General features: G+C 46.3%; 1 protein-coding gene across 1 annotated transcript in view; it reads right to left on the bottom strand.

Annotated features, from left to right (window-relative positions):
- Positions 1-502: 502 nt before the first annotated feature.
- CUNH12orf49 (chromosome unknown C12orf49 homolog) overlaps positions 503-18,688 on the bottom strand; it is a 20,459-nt gene continuing 2,273 nt past the window's right edge. The window contains exons 2-6 of the mRNA XM_010604183.2: positions 18,442-18,639; positions 7,773-7,929; positions 4,100-4,251; positions 3,644-3,757; positions 503-1,956 (exon numbers count right to left, since the gene is read on the bottom strand). Of these exons, the coding sequence (XP_010602485.2) occupies positions 1,873-1,956; positions 3,644-3,757; positions 4,100-4,251; positions 7,773-7,929; positions 18,442-18,639 (705 nt within the window). The 3' untranslated portion in view covers positions 503-1,872. The remainder of the gene's footprint in view (positions 1,957-3,643; positions 3,758-4,099; positions 4,252-7,772; positions 7,930-18,441; positions 18,640-18,688) is intronic.

Raw genomic sequence — 18,688 nt, 5'->3', positions numbered from 1 at the left:
TGAGGGATGAACGCGAGTCAGACCTGCACTGCTGAATACACACAGGGTCTGAAGAGTCAGCGCACATCTGCTGGGGTTTGGCCTGACAGTGTTAGGGGCCAGACTGGGGAGGTAACTGTAAGAGGTAGCAGAGGAAGTAAAGGAAATTCCCACCACACATTGCAGAAACATGCGTACTAGAAGAAAGCAGGGCCCAAAGAAAAAGCTCCATTGAGAAGCAACTGTCAAAAAAAAGAAGAAGAAAGTAAAGAAAAGAAAAGCAGGAGATTTAGCTCAGTGGTTCCGCTGCCTGCCTCTCAACCGCAAGGTCCTGAGTTTGACCCCTGGTACCACAAAACAAAACAAAACAAAAAAATCATTGTTAAACCAGGCACACTGGGTGCACATCTATAATCCCACCATCCTGGGTGGCAGAGACAGGAGGACTCCAAGTTTCAGCCCAGCCTAGGCTATTTAGCAAATGTGTGAGACCCTGTCTCAAAATAAAAATAAAAAAGGGCTGTGGATGTAGCTCAGTGTGAAGGCCCTGGGTTCAACTGACAGTGCTGAAAAAATAAAAACAACTGTTGAAAGCAGATGATAAACCAGCACCCTGCTTCCAGGTCAGTTTGAATATCTGAAAAAACGAAAACTGGCTTGCCGCATGCCCAGGTTAGCCAGGAGCCTGGGAAAGAGACGTGTACTACCTGCCTCCAGAAAGCCAAGGCAGCGCCGTGCAAGGCCAGGACCAAACACACACTGCAGGCCTTGAGCCAGAGACTCAGCTTTCCAGCTGGAAACGGCACAGCGAGGTAAGGCCTGGGTCCAGGACAAGGCAGCACTCCCCCACTCCCACTCTAACAGCGATGATCACACACGTCTCCCACAGAGGGCAGCTACAAGAAACTACGGCCCTTTCACAAAAAGTTGAGTTTTGAGCTTCAAAACTCTGAGGACAGTGGTGGCGAACCTACGGCACTTGTGTCGCAGCGGATTGTTTGTACCCCTGAAAGCGCTGAAAGGTTCGCCATCACTGTCATCTGTATCTGTTACAGCCTCAGAGGCTGACAGCAGAAGGGAAGAAGGGAAACAGCTGGTTGCACTGGCCCTCGCCTCAATGACAGAACAGGGAAGCCAGTTCCTGCTACTGCGGCTGCTGTGGGCAGTGGGAGAGCGCTGGACCAAACAAGCTCCTCCAGGACAATGGGCAGATTTCTGGCCAGAGCAGGGCTCTCAGAACACAGGGTAGGAGTACATCCAATCGCCGAGAGAAAAGGCCCGAGGGCAGCACATGACACTGAAGTGCTGGCAGTTTCACCCAGGATTAGAACAGAGCGGTGTCTTTTGAGTTTTCAGATAATTTTAGAGATGCTGGGATATGCTTACTAGGTTGTATGCAAGGCCCAGTCTTAAAGGTGCCGTGAAAACAAAACCAAAAATAACCACCTGGAGAGAATACTCATAGCTTAAGAGACAAACTATTTTATCTAGGTGAAGGGATGATCAAACTCGTGAAACTAAGCAGCAGCAAAAGTCTTTCCTTAAGTAGCAAGGTATTGTCCTACATCAAACATTGTATTTTTCCCACTTCTTCAATCAAACCCAATAAATAAATGTACAGTGAAAGGGCCTGGATCAAAATGGCAATGGGCGCAAGACAAACCCCCGTCCGGGGTCCCTGTGTAGCCAGTGCCACCCTGGCCTGGCCTGCAAATTTCTCCCCAGAGGGCTGGCTGCAGACTCTGCATGCCTGACCCAGGGCTCCATCTGGTACTGCGCCGCACACTACAGGAGGTCAAAGCGAAGGCGCTGCCTGGCTCCTCCAGTGGACCGACGGGGGTGCTGGAGCGGGCCCAGGTGAGCTCTCCGGGGAACTGCCTGTCAGTCCGTGCGTCACGCGGGGAAGAGCTCGGGCGGGCTCTCTCCGTAGCAGTACTTGGCTATGGGGTCCCGGTAGGTGTTCTCGTGCTGCACGCTCTGTTGGCAAAAGGAAGACAGGGTGCGGTGAGAGGGCACAGCTGCACACGCCTCCCTCTTAGAAGCTCGGAGTCCATCTCGGCTGAAAGCCATAGAACGTTCTGGAACACAGGATGCTCAGCAAAGGGCAAAGAAGGGCACGAGATGGACACAACACCACCACGTAACTGTTCTTATGCCCACCGCGGAGCTTTCAAATAACCTGAGCATGACCTGGGTGGACTGAGACAACTGCTTTTTCTCAAATCACCTGAAACAGATTAAGATCCAACAGATGTTTGTACCCAACCTTGCTCTCCAAAGAAATTCAGTCTCCAGTAAGGGCCCCACAGATACACTATGGAGACACACGTCGAATGGCTTCCAGGAAGTTTATGGAACTAAAGTTCTGGTGCAGGAGCCAAACCCCACAAAACCACACAGGCCCCATTTGGCCCGGCAGAGTCCAAGTGTGATTTAGAGCAATCATCCCCAATGGCTAATTTTTCAGCAATTTGTTTTCATCCAAGCAACTTGAATTTTTGGCTGGCCCTGAGTTCATTAATTAGCCTAAGATCGGTGCTAAGCAACTAAAGTGTAAGTATTCATCCCATCTACTACACACACAGCCAAATCGTCTCCTCCCCATGACATTTATCAAACCACACTGAATGGCAACTGGGAAACCTCTACAATAAAAAACAAAAGGCAGAAAGTAGAGTAACTTCACTTAAGATTGGAAATAACCCCTGGGTTTTATCAGTTAGGGAAAACATAATTCTGCCTTTTCTAGCATCTCTCAGAATGAGAGGATACGCGGCAGTGAGCGCCATGTGCGCAGCCTTCCTCCACAGTTCAAGTCCATTCGAGTAGAAAGCTCTTCCGGCGGAACAAGCCTGTCAGGACTTCCTAATGCTCTCAAATGCTCACTACACCACTGCAACTCCCAAGGACGCTGGATGCTCGGGAGTAAAACGGGGCATAAAACCGGAAGGTGGACCACAGAAGTCTGGCGAAGGGTACAAAAGTTTCAGAGATTGACAAATGACTGTTATTTCAGACAGAGCCAGGAAAATCTTGGTGACATCGTGAATAGCAGCCGGAGGGGGTGCTTGTGGAATAAACACACCTGGTGGCTGTCCGTCCTGTCCCAGAGCTCAGCTGAGAGAGAGGCACAGGCTGGGACGCTCTCAGCGGTGGCAGCAGAACACGGGGCCAATGACAGCACATGTATGCGCAGCAAGGCCTTGAGGCGTTTGTGGATTTTAAACCCCACCTGCCCAATCTCCTTGAATCCTAAATGAAACCACAAGTCTGCCCCAGAACAAATTACTGCTTATTCTAAATGAGGGGTTGCTGGAAAGCCTTAGCCAAATTTCAGTCAAAGGCAGGACGAGATCATCTCCTAGGAGCTGGACTATTAGGACTCCACCCAGACTTGAAAACATAATGTTATGCTTCCACTTAGGCCCAGCAGACCAGAGAGCTGCAAGCTGACTGGACCCTGATGTAACATGTGTGCTTTACCTCCCCTAACGTGGGTAACTCTCGCGCTGGCGTTCTAGAGATGAGCATTACCCCAGTCACAGCATGGCACAGGCGCCCTCCAGCCTCTCTCCATCGTCACTCCACCCAGCGTGCATCTACTGCTTTCCTCCAGTGCTGATCCCACCTTCCTCCCCCAGGGAGAGATGGAAGAGCTCCTGACCTGCGAGGAGGTCCTGCATTTAGCCAGACACAACTCGAAGTGGTCTTCGACTGCCAGGAAGAGGTTCTGGAAGGCCATGGCTGCCCGGCTGAGGAAGCGCTCTAGGAGAAGTTGCTATGGAAACAAAAGTTAGTACCTGTAATAATACCAGACGTATCCAGCACAAGGTAACCTTGGATCTCTCCCCTCAAAGAAGAGAATTTTGATATGGAGGAGGGAAAGAGGGAGCCAGGGCACTTAGGCACTGTATGTCTAATCAGCAAAACAATTGGTCCATTCTGTGAAAACCATTCAAGTCACTGGGAACCAGCTCCCTTGCAGACAAAGGCTGACCGTGTGTGCACGCGCGCGCGCGCGTGCGCACGTGACTCCTATAATCAGAACCCCCTGTGGGGAGCCTGGGGAGCCAAAGCCCCTCCATAAAATCAAGGCTGGAAGAGAGAGGGGGGCGCATACCTTGCTGGGCTGCAGGCAGCAGGAGACACAGTACTCGTAGGCTCCACAGCAGCCGTTGGCCAGGCAGCCATCGCAGCAGTACTGCTTGGTGCTGGGCACGCTGACATCACAGCAGCCATTGGCCAGCAGGTCCTTCCGCTCACAGACATAGCCTGCATGTCAGAGACCAACCTCAGCATGAAACCAGTGGTCCCCACCTCCCTACCAAGGGTGCCTGGGAAGCAGCAGTGGAGACACCGGCAGCGGGGAACTCTAAGCACCAAATTCAGAGAGTAGATGTCATGAGGAGGGCTGTCATCCCCGAGCGAGTGGCACAGAAACAAGGATTCCTGTGGAACTAGGTTCTATGTCACCATCTTCCCAAAGAACTTTCAGTACGCTGTCCCCTGTTTCATCACTGGTCACCATGGCAAGCCACTCCCTTGAGTTCGTGTTCTGACCTATGCAAGCCAGCCTCTCATGTGGGCCTGAAGAACAATGTCACTTCTTTACAAATTAATCATCATTAGCTGGGCGTGGTGGCACACGCCTGTAATCCTCAGGAGACTGAGGCAGGGGGATCGCTGTGAGTTCAAGATCAACCTGGGCTACATAGTGAGTTCCAGGTCAGTCTCTACTATACAGTGAGATCCTGTCTCAAACAAACAAACAAACAAAAAAATTAATCACCATCATCATCTGAAGACAGGAAAAACAAAGGCATTCATTTACAAAAGTGAGATCTTCCTAGATCTGAGAAACATTCTTTAAAAATACATTTTAATGGTTATGCCTGTAAATCGCAGCACTCCAGAGGCTGAGGCAGGAGAGCAGCCATGTGTCTGAGGCCAGCCTGAGCTACACACTGAGACTCTGTCTCAAAACACCAAAAGCCAAACAAACACACACATACACGCGTACACACATGTATATATTAAATGCGTGTTGGCTATTTAGTAATTTGGAGGATTTTTCACATAGAAATAGTCACGTCTAACCTTCTGAAGCTGACTTAACTTTGCCAGCAACTGTCACACGGAGTAACAAGGAACATAATTCTCTAACACCCAGAGAAGAAAAAACCTCCCAATTCACTGCACTCCTCAGAGATCCCGCCATCCAGGTATACATACAAGCCAGTCAATTCATGCTTGCTTGCTTTAGAAAAAGAACATCCTCACAGAAGCTACTTTGTAATTCAGAGCTGCTAAACAGACATTTCTCTACATCCTTTTGGGAGTGGGGCAGAGAAATATAGGAGTAAGTCCACAAGGGCCATCCCCGGGCCCTTGAGAGCTCGGGGTACATGATGGGCCCCGGTGCGTGTGGAGGCCCCAGGTGCCAAGCAGCTGTTCCCACATCGCTCCACTCCAAAAGCCCCAGCTTCCCGGTCCTCAGAGAATGACATTTGGTAAAGTATAAGGTTGTTTTCAGAAATGACTCTGGAAAACAATACTGCGCAAAAGCAGGAAGCACCAAGAGAACGACCGTGATGGACGGACTGGTCTCACCTAACACCTGGGAAACAGACGCCTCAAGAGGACCAGACCCACGTTATCAGTGAACTGGTGCCTTTTGCTGTATAGTTGTTAACTATGCCATTCCACCTCCTAAATTAAGAGAGGATGATTTTAATGTCATAGTAAATGTTTCTTGATTCTTCCCAAGTGTTCCTATTCATTTTCTTTATGGGTATCATCGTTGATGACAACAAAAAACACAAAAACAAGTTGGCATGTTTCTCAAGAGTCCGTCCCAAATGATACACTGTAACTCTGTGCCAGAATTATGTCACCTCAACTCCACTTGCTGAAATTATCTGCCTGCCCTGTTCCACCATACAAATGTCAGTGTCTCAGGCAGTCTTTTCCCTCCAAGTGCCAGCTCCCAGCATTTGGCCTTGAAACTGCAGGTCTAACTTCTACGGAAATAAGTTCATTGATCACTCATTTCGCATCCCAACTCTACTCATGCAAATGTTATTTCCAACAAGGGGGTCCTGTGAGATCACAGCCTCAAAATGTGTTGCTATTGCCAGGGAAATTAACTTTTAACCTTTGAGAACTTTGTTAATTCTAATCGGTTGTCTTATTTAATAATGTGTTAGTCTGGCAACATTCACGGTGGCATCTGCTTGCTAAAAAGCGTAAGTTGTTACAAGTTTTCTTTATTAAACCACTTCAATATTCATGAAGAGAAAACCTATAGCACTTGGATTTTCACTGATGGGTTGATTCCTAGAATTTTTCACTCAAGGATTTTTTGTCTTTATCTCCCTGAATTAACCAAAAGAAAAGTATTCTAGCTATGTTAAAAGAACGTGACATTTTGCTCAGAATGCAGTGCTAAATATTAAAGCTAAGGCACACGTTTTGTTTCCTCAGTCTGTAAGAAATCGGCCCTCGCACCAAGTTGAGACCCCTTGCTGTAGTCACAGGTCTACCCATGGGCTAGCTGTGGCATCCTATTCGGCTGTAGGGTGTGAGCTGCTCCCCAAGGCAAGCAACTTTCCTCTAAATCTTCTCTTCCTTTTGAAATAATCTCATCTCTGGTCTGAGGACTTTGAGACTTTTTAGAAAAAGTGTTATTTTTGCAGGGGTGCAGTTTTTTCCTTTCCGTTGTTTGGCGGTAAGGCACTACAGCTTTCATTTTCAAGACAGCAGGTGTTTCGTTCAGGTTGGCTTCATCACAAGTGGATGGGGATCCCAGCCCAGGTTTACCTTACTGCCAATGCTGTCATGTTCATGATCCATTTGTTCTGAAACTCCTTGAAATGGGGTGAAATTTGTGCTCACAAACAAATTTTTAAAACTTATTTGCAAACTGCTAGTTGAAAATGAAAAAGAAATCTGCAGAGCAATCAGGGAACTTTGAACACCAGACATCCTCAAGGAGAAAATGTTACTCTTCTCGCTTGGCCATGGTATTTTGTGTTTGTGGGTTATAAAGAGTCCGTGGCAGTCTTGGCTAAGTTCCTTAACTTGGTGTCTATCCCTTCACCTACAAACGCAGCTGAGGACTACTGCAAAATCAAATGAGGTGTTCACAGAATGCCAGCAGCCCAGTGGCAGCACGCAGTGCAGGCTAAGCAGCAGGTGGAAAGTCTCTTCAGGACGGCGGAGCAGCCTCCACAGAGTAAGGGCTCCAGCGGGATGGAGTCTGTCTCGTATATGCAGCTATCACTTTTCTTCCTTTCAGCTTAAAAGAAGTGAGAAAGCCTTCCGCTACCAGGATCCCTGTAAGAAGAACACATCTGACCTTGCTTGTAATTTGTCTGAAAGTCTCCGGTCAGTCCATCAACAAGCGTATTTCCTGAATGTCAACACTGCGTTTTCTTCAGCAGGAAAACTTGGCTCTCATCCTACAGATTTCAGGTCAAGATAAGAAGGAAAGATTGTCTGGTTCCAAAGCTAGGACGGTGGGGACAGATCAGCAGGAGCAGCCTAGGGACTGATGAATGGTAAGGTGCTAACACTGGAGGCTGCCGGCAAGAGGAAGTGTCAAGAATCCAGGGGCCCTGACCCTGAAGGGACCTGGCCCGGCGAGTGCAGCATGAAACATAAAGCAGACTAGGGAAATTCTGGAAATAAGCACTGAGGGAAAATCCACTCTTGAGGAATCCCTATGAAAACCAGAACTCTCTGTAGCAGAGTACGATCTCCTGACCGTGGGAGGGGAAGGGCAGCCACCTTACCCAGCTCGTCGGTGATGAGGTGCTTCCCCTGAATGGAGTTTCGGCACTGGTTGCTGGGCCGGCTGCTGTTGCCCAGGTTAAACTGCACCTTCCATGGAATGGGCTGGTCATGGTCTTGAATCTGGAGGAGATTCCGATCTCTCACTGCCCTCTCCTCCTACAGAGAGACCATAAACGAGAAGGTTAAAGGTCCTTTTCTTGAAACCGCACCAATTTTTCATAGAAACTATGGAAACAGGACAGAAACACTAAAACCTTGCACTACAGGAATCTGCATTCTCCCAGTATCACCAAAAGTCTGAGAAAGTCATGAAACAAACCAGCATGAAAAAGCAGTAAGTTAGGGTTATGCTTCAAAACTGGCATATTTACATGCATGGCCCAGGATGACAGGCACATTACAAATATGGAGGGAAAAAGTTTTCTTTTTTTTTTTTTTTCTGTCTGCAACTAAAAATTGTTATCAACAGGAAGTCCCTAGAGCTATACTCCGTGAGCTTCCAGGATTTGGAAAAGGCTTTTTTCTTATGGCCAGTCGTTTAAAAAAATTTTTTTAATGTTAAAATAAATACTCTGCCAAACAGAATGCAAAACTTGAATATTTTTTAAATAGATGAGGAAGTATTTTTTTGTGACTGTCATCTCAGACTGTAGTCACGCACATCCAGAATACGAGACACCTTTCATTCGTAGCTGCAGACACTCTGCTATATACGCATACGGGAAACCAGAATTTAGGGCTGACTTTAAGGGTCACCTCACAAGTATGCCAGCCTTACGGCACCTTTCTCCACAGAGCCACCCGCTGCCCAAATGGGCACAGAGGGAAGAGCTGCCCCGGGACATGTGTTTAGACCCTTTCTCTTCACCTTCAAGCCAAGTCCTGAAATAACAGAGCTTTCAAAGCCACTTTTTTTTTTTTTTATACTACTAATGAAACTAAGGAGGAAGGTGCCGCAGTGCCAGAAAACAAGCCAAGCATGAGACAGCCATCTTCTGGATGCTTCAATTCATTATTGGAAAACAAAACAATTATAAAAGACTCTCCCGGAGGCTTTCATGGACATTAAACATTCACCATTCTAATAGAGTTCTGTGGCTTTTGCCATTAAGAATGATCTGTCATGTGTCGCTTTTTAAGCAAAGGGGAACGACTTTGAAAATTTAATGGCAAAGCTTATTTACTTTTAAAAAATGGAAAAGATCTTTGTACTTACTAAGGTTTCTTTAGGAAAATAATCTGGGGACAGCTATTAACATTTAAAATGCACACGCCCATGTACTGTTTGGCAAACCCTTTCTGAGGACCGTCCATTACAAAACACAGATGTGTAGGGATGGCGCGGACTGCAGCACTGTTTCAACAGTGGAGAAACCCAGAAGGCCAACAGAAAACGACTGAATAAATACTGGTACAGACCTGCAGTAAAATCAAAGCTACACGGGAGCGATAGCTATCTAGGTGGTTCTCAAATTTAACTTGCACACAGCTTATAAGACAAATTCTGGGTAAGTAAGACTTAGAATCCATCCCTGAGCCTACTGTCAGACAAGGAGGAAAGTCTGGGTTGGGGAGACCAAGAACTCTCAGTATTTCTTTCTTTTTCTTTCTTTCTTTTTTTTTTTTTTTTTTTTTTTTTTTTTTTTTTTGGTACCAGGGATTGAACTTGGGTCCTTTCACTTGCAAGGCAGGCTACCGAACCGCTGCGCTAAATCCCTGGCCCAAGGACTCAGTATTTCTAAGGCACCCAGATGACTTCAATAGGTAGACGCGGTTGCAAACAGCTGGATATCTACAACATATTAAGTAAGAAAGCAAGGTGCAAAATAATGCGCACATGACCACACGGGATATTATGATGGTAATTTAACAGGGGATGGGAGAGCAGTACCCTGGCAAAGGTGCAGAAAGATACAGTACAGTTATTACTGTGGAAGGGTCATGAGTCACTACTAAAATTTTATCATCTTTGGAATATTTTCAATCTAAAATACAATTTAAAACATACTTATGAACAGTAGGAGAAACTCAGATTCCACAAGAACTACATTATCTTTGCAACTTTTCTGTAAAGACGTAATTATTCCATAATAAAAGGTTTGGTTTTTCTTTTTTACAACAAACCAAAACCTTGATTGCCAACATCAAAGCCAGAGGCAGCTCACAATCCCATCACTTCAATAAAACCGTGTTTTTTTTTAGTTACTAGCTCCTGACCTCTGACCCTGGTTCATACTACAAATTAGGATGTTTTGCATTCGGTTCTTCTTGACACTAATTGGATAGTAAAACATTTTCAAGTACTACATTATCTTGATAATCACATTTTCAAGACTATATAATAATCTATCATGTTGATGTGCCATAATTCAGTGAACACACACTCCATACATCAACATTAGGCTCAGGCTTTTGTTGTCATAGATAGCACTGCAGTAAAATATAGGGGTTTAAAAGGCAGGAGTGGTAGCACACGCCTGTAACCCCAGCACTAGGGAGGCTGAGGCAGGAGGATCACTATGAGTTCGAGACCAGCCTGGGCTACATAGTGAGGTCTCAACTACATAGTGAGACCCTATCTCAAAAAAATAAAGAAAAAAATGTAAAATTAAAAATGCTCTTGAATAATTTGCTGTGGTAAATTCTATATAGTGCCAAATAACTTCCCCAAAGTTTTAGCTACCATCTGTAATGCTACCCACATTTAAACTGCAGTGCTCCCAACTTTATCACAACCCCACCAGGCCTGGATTTTGTTCTTTAGAGTATGTACGAAGTAGTCATTCGAGGTGGTTTTAATTTCTATTCTGCCCCTCCCTTCTGCTTCTTTTAAAATAAAGAAAAAGCACGGGCAGGCACAGGATAGTTACACAAAAACAACACCTGTATTCCTCGGTTACTGCATGAGGAGCTAAGTGCAGGAGCCTTGGGAGCTGGGACAAATCACTTAGGTGCACACTGCTTAAGGACCTGAAAATTCACACCCAGCTGCCCTCCTGGGACCACATCAGTGAGCTGCATAACCACACTATGTTTGAGCTGAGCTGAGCTGCAAATGCAACCCTGGATAAATTAATAGCCATAAAGACTGTTAAGAGGCTGGTCCAAGTACAGAAAACCGGCTTTTACAACAAGGTTAAAGTGCCCTCAACATTACTCCCAAGCTATCCTGTAATTCTTCCTGAAAGAAAACAAGAGTTCATGGACAAGCGCACCTCAACTGGACCTCTGCCACGTAACTACACTCCCAGTAAACAGGAAAGTGGCTCTCGTAGCACTTGAACTTGTTTTCAAACATGAATATTCAAGCCCTTGCCAAGAGGACTGTAAGGCAGAAATGACATCATGCGATGCCCTGGCTCCAGTCCCTTTTCTGCAGGCCCAGTCTGTGGCTGTGAGGAAGGCAGCTGGGACACTGCGCCACGGGCAGGAAGTTTAAACTTTCCCCAACTCTTCCCTGCCCTACGAAGTCCTCTCAGTGCTAAGCTTTTCCCATGTACGTGTATACTGTTTTCATTCAAGATTTACTCATAGGTAGGAATTTTCACAAAGTGCCAAGGATGCAGAGACAAATGCAGTCAGGTTATCTGTTCTCTGGGAGTCTCCAGGAGATGCCGGTGAGACGGTGTGCACCAAATCAAGGCAATCACTGGCTGCAGATGTTACAACAATGGCCACACAAGTACGCTGAGGTCTAAAGAAAAGCATGAGAATGAAAAGGAGCAAAAATATTCCCTACTTTCTTCCTAACTGGAAGGAGATATCGAAATGTCTTTATTGTCACTGCATGTTATTCTGCTTTAGATTTTCAAAAGGTTTATTAATAACCACTCTGTGGTTTTAAGAGATTATCTGAAGGGTCAAATGAGATAAATGTCCCAGGTAAATAATGAAGCTTAAACATGTACTGCTGCCCTAAAAGATATGCCTCTGAAGACTGGGGATGTAGCTCAAGGGACAGCAGTTGTTTAATATGCTCAAGAAAGAAAAACTTGCTCACGAATCTCAAAAAGAGGAGGGGACAGCCAGGGATTTAGCTCAGTGGTTCCAGCTCCTGCCTTCCAAGTGCAAGCACCTGAGTTCAATCCCTGATACCAAAAAAAAAAAAGAAGAGAGGATAAAGGCCAGAGGGCACCCAAGTGCCTAATACTTGAGAAATGCAGCCTGGTAAAGGGGAAAAGAACATTAGGAGCTTTTAAAGATGGTGAAAATGCTTAAGTGTTCTTAATTATATGAAGAAAAAAAGCGTGAAAGATGACAAGAGAGTACGCCCACACAGACAGAGGCCCTGTGTGACTGGTGAGAGTGTGGGGATGGTGTCCTTTCACCAGTGTCCAAGGGCACGTTACAAACCGGAAGACACACAGATCTCTGGAAAGGCTGAAAACCCCAAACCAAAAGGCCAGATTCACAGCTCTCACGATTTATTTAACTTCATTTCAGATAACATCTAAGTGGGCACTAATTTACATACTTACTTACAGCCAAGGATGTTAACATATTTTCAGAGTTGTGCAAATAGCCCTGGGACTTGTCAGAGCCACAGGACCTTGAAGACCCTGTCCCCTCCAGCCCTGGACTCCCTCACTCAGGCCAAGGGCCTCAGCCAGCCCACCCTGCCCCTCTGTCCTGGCATTCTGTGAGGTTTTACATGGTAAATCAGTATCCAAAACCAGCGCTGACCATCTCTCCTCCTCACCCCAGGAGACTACAGCACGCAGAGGACACAGGCTTCGCTGACAGCGCCTCCCTCACACACTGAGGTGAGCTGCACACTCGTGAAGGAGGTGCTTCCAAGTCATCCAGTATATTCGCCACCCGGCTCCCTCCCCTGATGGCGCCCCCTTGCCAACTTCTCCCATCTCTAATGATGGAAACTATCCCCCAAGGCATTAATTAACATGGAATCCAAAGAAAAGAGGAGTCCAGAGTAGCAGAGGCTAATTGACTCTCTCTAGGCAAAACTGGCATCTGCTCCCTAAGTTGCCTCTCACCCAAGCAGAGCTGAGGACCACAGGGTGCTCTCAGGACGGCGGCGGGGCCACTTGGCAAAGAACACAAACACCTCCCCTCCGCCCTGCCCCGCACCCTCCCTCCCACCATCCTCACTCTGCAGATGAGGGGCTTAAGGCCAGGCCGGAGGAGGCCCACTCATGTGAGATGCTGGGCTGCAGAGGCAGATGGGGAAGCCTCGAAAAAGCCAAAGCGGGACAGCCAAACAAACAGGTGGACAGCCACAGGCAGAATGCAATGGGATGGACGGGGAGGCTGGAAAGTGTTTGTCCTGGGACACTTAGGACGCGTGGGAAAGTTACTGAGGACCCCAATATGTACACTTATGTGAGTTATGGCTACTGTTGCCTACCATATGGACAACTGAGACATAATTTCTTAAAATGTTTTAAATCAAGTATTCGTTTAAAAATAATGAATTCATACCAAGCTAACACTTTTTTGTGGAAAAAACGTTTTTCACAAAAATTTAGTGAAAAGAAGGGCAATGTTTTTAAATTTCTGTGAATCTTTGTGATGTCTGGTTTAATGGGAGACAGTTGGATTCTCATATCCTCCTCTCTACTCAGTCAAGCCGCAACAATCTGTTGTTTGGGCTGAGGCGCAGGAAGAAAATCTACCTCACACAGATGTGTGGCTGGAAAGGGATGGGGAATCCAATAGCTTTTGCAGGAATTATGGATGATACTATGCCATGCTTCACACCAAATACTACATCAAAACCTGACATGTGCAGTTTCTTACAAGGTCTTCGACATGGTGCAGGCATTACGAGAGAACAGTCATACAATTCTTCAAAAAGTTAAACACAGTTTCCATTCCTAGATATGTGCCCAAGAGAAATGAAAATACAGGTGGAAACAAACCAAATATCTATCAATAATGATGGGAAACTGGTAGATGCTTACAGGAGAATATTCAGACACAAACACAAAGTTCTGATACGTACGGCAACACCGATCAATCCTGAAAACATTATGCCCAACGAGACATGCCAGTCACAAAGGACCACATATACGACTACATTTATACAAGTATCTAGAATGAGTTAATCTATAGAAACACAAAGGAGGTCACTGATTATTTACGGCTGAGATAGAAGGACAGAAAGATGTTGAAATATTCTAAAATAGGATTGTGGTGAATTTACTAAAAACCAGAATTGTACACTTTAAATGGATGAGTTACACAATTATATGAATGCAAATTATTCCTAATATGATGGCTGCCAAATAACAGTTCAGTACAATTTTGTCTCTAAAACCATGTCAATGAATTTTTCATACAATGTTACAACAAAATCCATGAGTCTATCTTGTTCTTTGAACAGACCTTATGCAGATCTTCCAAATGTTGACACATTTTCATTACATAATATCAAAAAGTCACATTTGTTAATATCACCAATGATCTAATAGAAGTCTTTCAAGTGTTGGGAAGTTACCAAGCTCAGGGTAGCAGATAACACGTTTTCCAAAATTCTCATTTTCACCTCAAAGCTTGAATTTTGTCTTTGGCAACAAATAATGTCAGATGTTTCCTGTGAAGGAACAGGCTGATTTCATTAGTTTTCAAGAAAGCATCTCCCAAATACCCAAATCTGAGTAGCTACGGCTTATTCTTTCAGGTAAAAGTGATGCTCCATGGAAACAGTAGGGAGCAGCCAGTCCAGCTTTCGCCTAAGCTGGCAAACCCTCCCAAGACACCGCCACATTTTAGCAGCACAATGCTTGAAGGGTCTCTTCCCACCTCTGTGTACACAGAAGATGGGGCCGGAGATGAAGGGTTAGCAAAGTTGGTCATTTTTACTTCAAATGTGCTAGTAAAGAATGCAATGGCTGATAGCATATCAGAGGCCACTGACTCCATTAGTTCTGGATACCACTTTCACCCACCATTTCCTTGGTGCCATGAGTGAAAGTGACAACACATGAAAAAAGAAACCAAGGACATATAACATGTTAATCATTTCTGACAATCATTGTGATCGTCCAGACCTCCTGAAAAGGTCTGAGAAACCTCCAGGGTCTGCACACCACATTGGAAACAGATGGGCTGAGTCAGGGGTGACGAACCTATGGCACGCATGCCTGAGCGGGCTGTGTACATCACCAAAGCTCTAAAAGGTTCTCCATTACTGGTCTAGGTTCTTAAGAAAAGAAATCTCAGGAGCTTAATATTGCAGATTATTACCTGTCCCCCTTACCAGTCTAAAATGGGTGAGCCAAGGGCTCTATTCATCCTTGTCTCTCGGCCGCAGGAGGCTTCTTCTCCACTCTCCTCCTAAGGCAGGAGAGAGGAACAAGTACTGTCCAAAGCCTAAAAGTGACCTCTTCCCCTGTGAGCCAACGCAGGACATATGGCCACTCCTACCTGAAAAGAGGGTGAGAAATCATCCCACCTGCACCCAGAGGAGGGTGACACGGGTGGCGACGTCTCTACTGACTCCCACAGGAGGTCAGAGGACAACATGTATCCTGTGATCTGAAGCATGCGGTTTGGCTCCAACCCCCAAGAGTCACCAGACAGGAATGGAGACCCAGGGCTAACATATCTCTTGGTTTTTCAAGAGAAGCTAGAAGATTTATTTGAAATCTCATACATTTTTAATCCCATCTCTGAAAAACACTGTGCAAACACTGCAGGCTAGCTGTTTCATCTCCGTCGTGATGTTACAAATTAAAAACATGGGCTTTAAAAATCAGGCAGCCCTGCATCAGATCTCAATCCACACCTTCAAAAAGGAATGATATCCCCAACCACAGAATTACTATAAAGAGCAAAAAAAAAAAAGTTAAACAGTCAAAAGGCTACAAGGCAAAATAGAGAGAAGAGTCAAATTGTCACACATTAGGATGTTTAGCTTCACCAACAGTCAGGGGGAAATAGAAGGCAAAAGCACATTCTACACAAAAATAAATTTCAAACAAACCGAGATTTAAAACATGAAAAAATGAGATGGGCAAATGATACGCAGCAATCCAAACAGCCTGAAGTACATGAAAATACATTCCACACAGTGGTGTGCGCCTGTAACCCCAACACTCCGAAGGCTGAGGCAGGAGGCTGGGCGTCCAAGACCAGCCTGGATGACATAGCAAGACCTTGTATCAGGAAAAACAAGTTCCACATGTGAACACACCAATTAAAACATGAGTACCTTCTCCCATACATCAAACCGCAAGAGCAGAAAGGCTGACAGGACGTTATTAAAGGTGTGGGGACCGAGGTACTCTCTCCACGTCTCTTAGTAGTACGTGTGGCTGGCTGTACGCTCACAGTGTGACTTCGGGATCTGTATTCCCTGGGGAGGTGCAAGGCAGAAGAGCTTCAGGTGCAGTTAGCAGCAGCCACCTGTGCAGCCAAGCACCGCTAAGTCCTTAAAGCTTCTCCCTGAAAGCCCTCAGCACATTCGGAGAGCACTGGGAGATCAGAAATGATTGCCCGGTGGTAATCAAGCTTTGATGATGCCCTGAGGGCGGCACCCCACCGATGGACTGGTGGCCCTGAAAGGAGATGAAGGCGCAAGAACTCCTTCTCCCCGGTGTAAGTGAAACCAGGAAGGAGACTCCCACCAGATCCAGACTGTCAGCACCTAGGTCTGGGCCTCCCAGCCTCGAGATAAATGTTGTTTAAGCTGCCCAGTCTATTGTCCTGTGTTACAGCTGCCAAAATAACACACAGGTTCTCCCCAGCCCCTAAAGAGCTCTGCGTTTATTTCAGTGCATTTGTATGGAATGCAGTCATCTAATCAGAGGAAAGACCTACCCCAGAAATAGCACAAGGAACACATCAGTGCTGCTTATATTTAGGGGTGACTGGGGCCAGAGTTACAAAGCAAACATTTTAACAGCAGTTCTCGGACCTTCACAATCATTGAGCCCCACCCCTGAAAACATACCATCACAGTCACAGATCGTAAGTTTTTTAAAAACCTGCCATAATAACGAAAGACACCATGCTGGAGTACAGTACTTAACAAGGGGCTATAGGGACTATCGCAGAGTAGGCAGCACTGTGCTAAGATCTGAAGAGTGTGCCATACTGAGAAGAAAGGAAAAGTCATCCCAATTAAAACACTCATTTGTTTGTTCAACCAATATTTGAGTTCCCATGGGGAGCCTGGTAGTGTTCTAGGGGCTGGAGGGCCTTCAGACAAGACACACAAAGTTCCTTTTCTCAAGGAAATTAAATTCAGAAACGCAGGGTGAGAAGACACAGATAAACAAATGAACAAGAAATGTTCACTTATTGAGTCTTACCACACACACACACACACACACACACACAAATACTAAATAAGTGTATGCTCATGAAATGAAGTAATTTATACTGACTCACTAAATATGGCCTGAATCACCAAGTCCAGCCAAGTTAGCCTGAACTGAAATCACACAAAGATTCAATCATGGAGAGATTCTGGAATGAAGTCTGGGGAGTATAACAAGAAGCCGAAGAATTGCACATGGGGTAGTACTATGACAGGAGCTTTAAAAAGATCCCCTGGGTGGAGAATGGGCAAGAAAGAAAAGGAAACAAGAGACCTGCAGGGCCACTGCAACGGTCCGGGCAAAGGATGGCACTGGTCTGGCCTAGGGTGGAGGCAGTGACAGTCAGGATAAATGGATTCAGGGTGCACTGCAAAAGCAGAGCCAACGCTCTGGGTGCAGGAAACGGCAGCAAGGAAAGAATGATGGATGCACTGGCAGAGTGTGAACTACCTGGTGAACCGTTACACCCTGGGTGAGGCTGGGAGGCCTGGGGACAAGCAGCACTAGCGGCAGAGAATCAACAGTTGTTTGGTCGAAGCGCGAGAAGCCCACAACACAATAAAAAAGAGGCACCAAGTGGAGAGCAGAACGGTGGTTGCCAGGGCCCGGGGGACCGGGGGAATGGGAGTCACTGTCTAACAGACACAGCTTCCGTTTTTATAAGCTGAACAGTGGTGATAGTTACACAACATCAGAAACACATTTGCCATCACTGAAGGGTGCACCTTAAAGTAAATCTTAGGAGTATTTAATATTAAAAATTTGAAAAGGGTGGGTGGTAGGTGTCAAGCAAGCAACTAGATACAAGAATTTGGGGCTTTCTGGACAGGTAGGTCCAAGCTGAAGTTATCCACAGCATACAGCTGTTAAACAACAGGATCACCTGGTCAGGTAAAGAGGACGCCGAGCTCTCAGGTCCACCAGACAGAGAAGAAATGACACAGGGCTGTGGGAAAGTGTCTGGAAAAACACAAAACACCAAGTCACTGAAGCCCAGTAACTGACTCGATCACTCCACACCTCCTGGTTAAGAAAAAACTCAGAATCCTCAGCCTCTGTGTTTGTCTAATGCAGGAGGGGAGAGACGATTCCCTTTGCTTACTGTTTATATATTTCAGTTACAGCTTGACCCTTGAAGAGTGCAAAGGGGGAGTGGGAGTGGGACTCAATATGTACATCAGAACCGCAACATCTCTGAAGTCCCTACCCAGTTCACTCTCAAAATCTCAAAAAGCCAGGCATCAATAGGGCATGCAATCCCAGCACTCGGGGAGGCTGAGACAGGAGGATCACCCAGTTCGAACTTCGCCACTGAGCGACTTGGTAAGGCCCTGGCAGACAACACAGAGCCCCTCACATTAAAGGGAGCCAGGGCCCCCCTCACCTCTTCCCGGATTCGGAGTGTGCGTCTGTCGCGTGGGGGCGCCACCTCTGCGGGGACCCCGGCGAGAAAGGACTGAGAAGAGCCACGCCCCCTGCTAGCTGGGACCTGGCTGGGACAAGGACGCGGAGGCGCTAATAGGGAACCACCACGGCAGAAGAGCCGGTCGCACCGGCTTCGAATCCCGGATCTGCCTCGGCCCTGCAGCGCAAGAGCCCCGGGCACCCTCCCCTCCCGACCCCAAGACCCA

The sequence above is a fragment of the Fukomys damarensis genome, unplaced genomic scaffold (assembly GCF_012274545.1).
Source record: "Fukomys damarensis isolate Sample0158 unplaced genomic scaffold, DMR_v1.0_HiC HiC_scaffold_12, whole genome shotgun sequence".
In the NCBI taxonomy this organism is placed as follows: Eukaryota; Metazoa; Chordata; class Mammalia; order Rodentia; family Bathyergidae; genus Fukomys; species Fukomys damarensis.
This window is presented reverse-complemented; position numbering and strand designations above follow the sequence as displayed.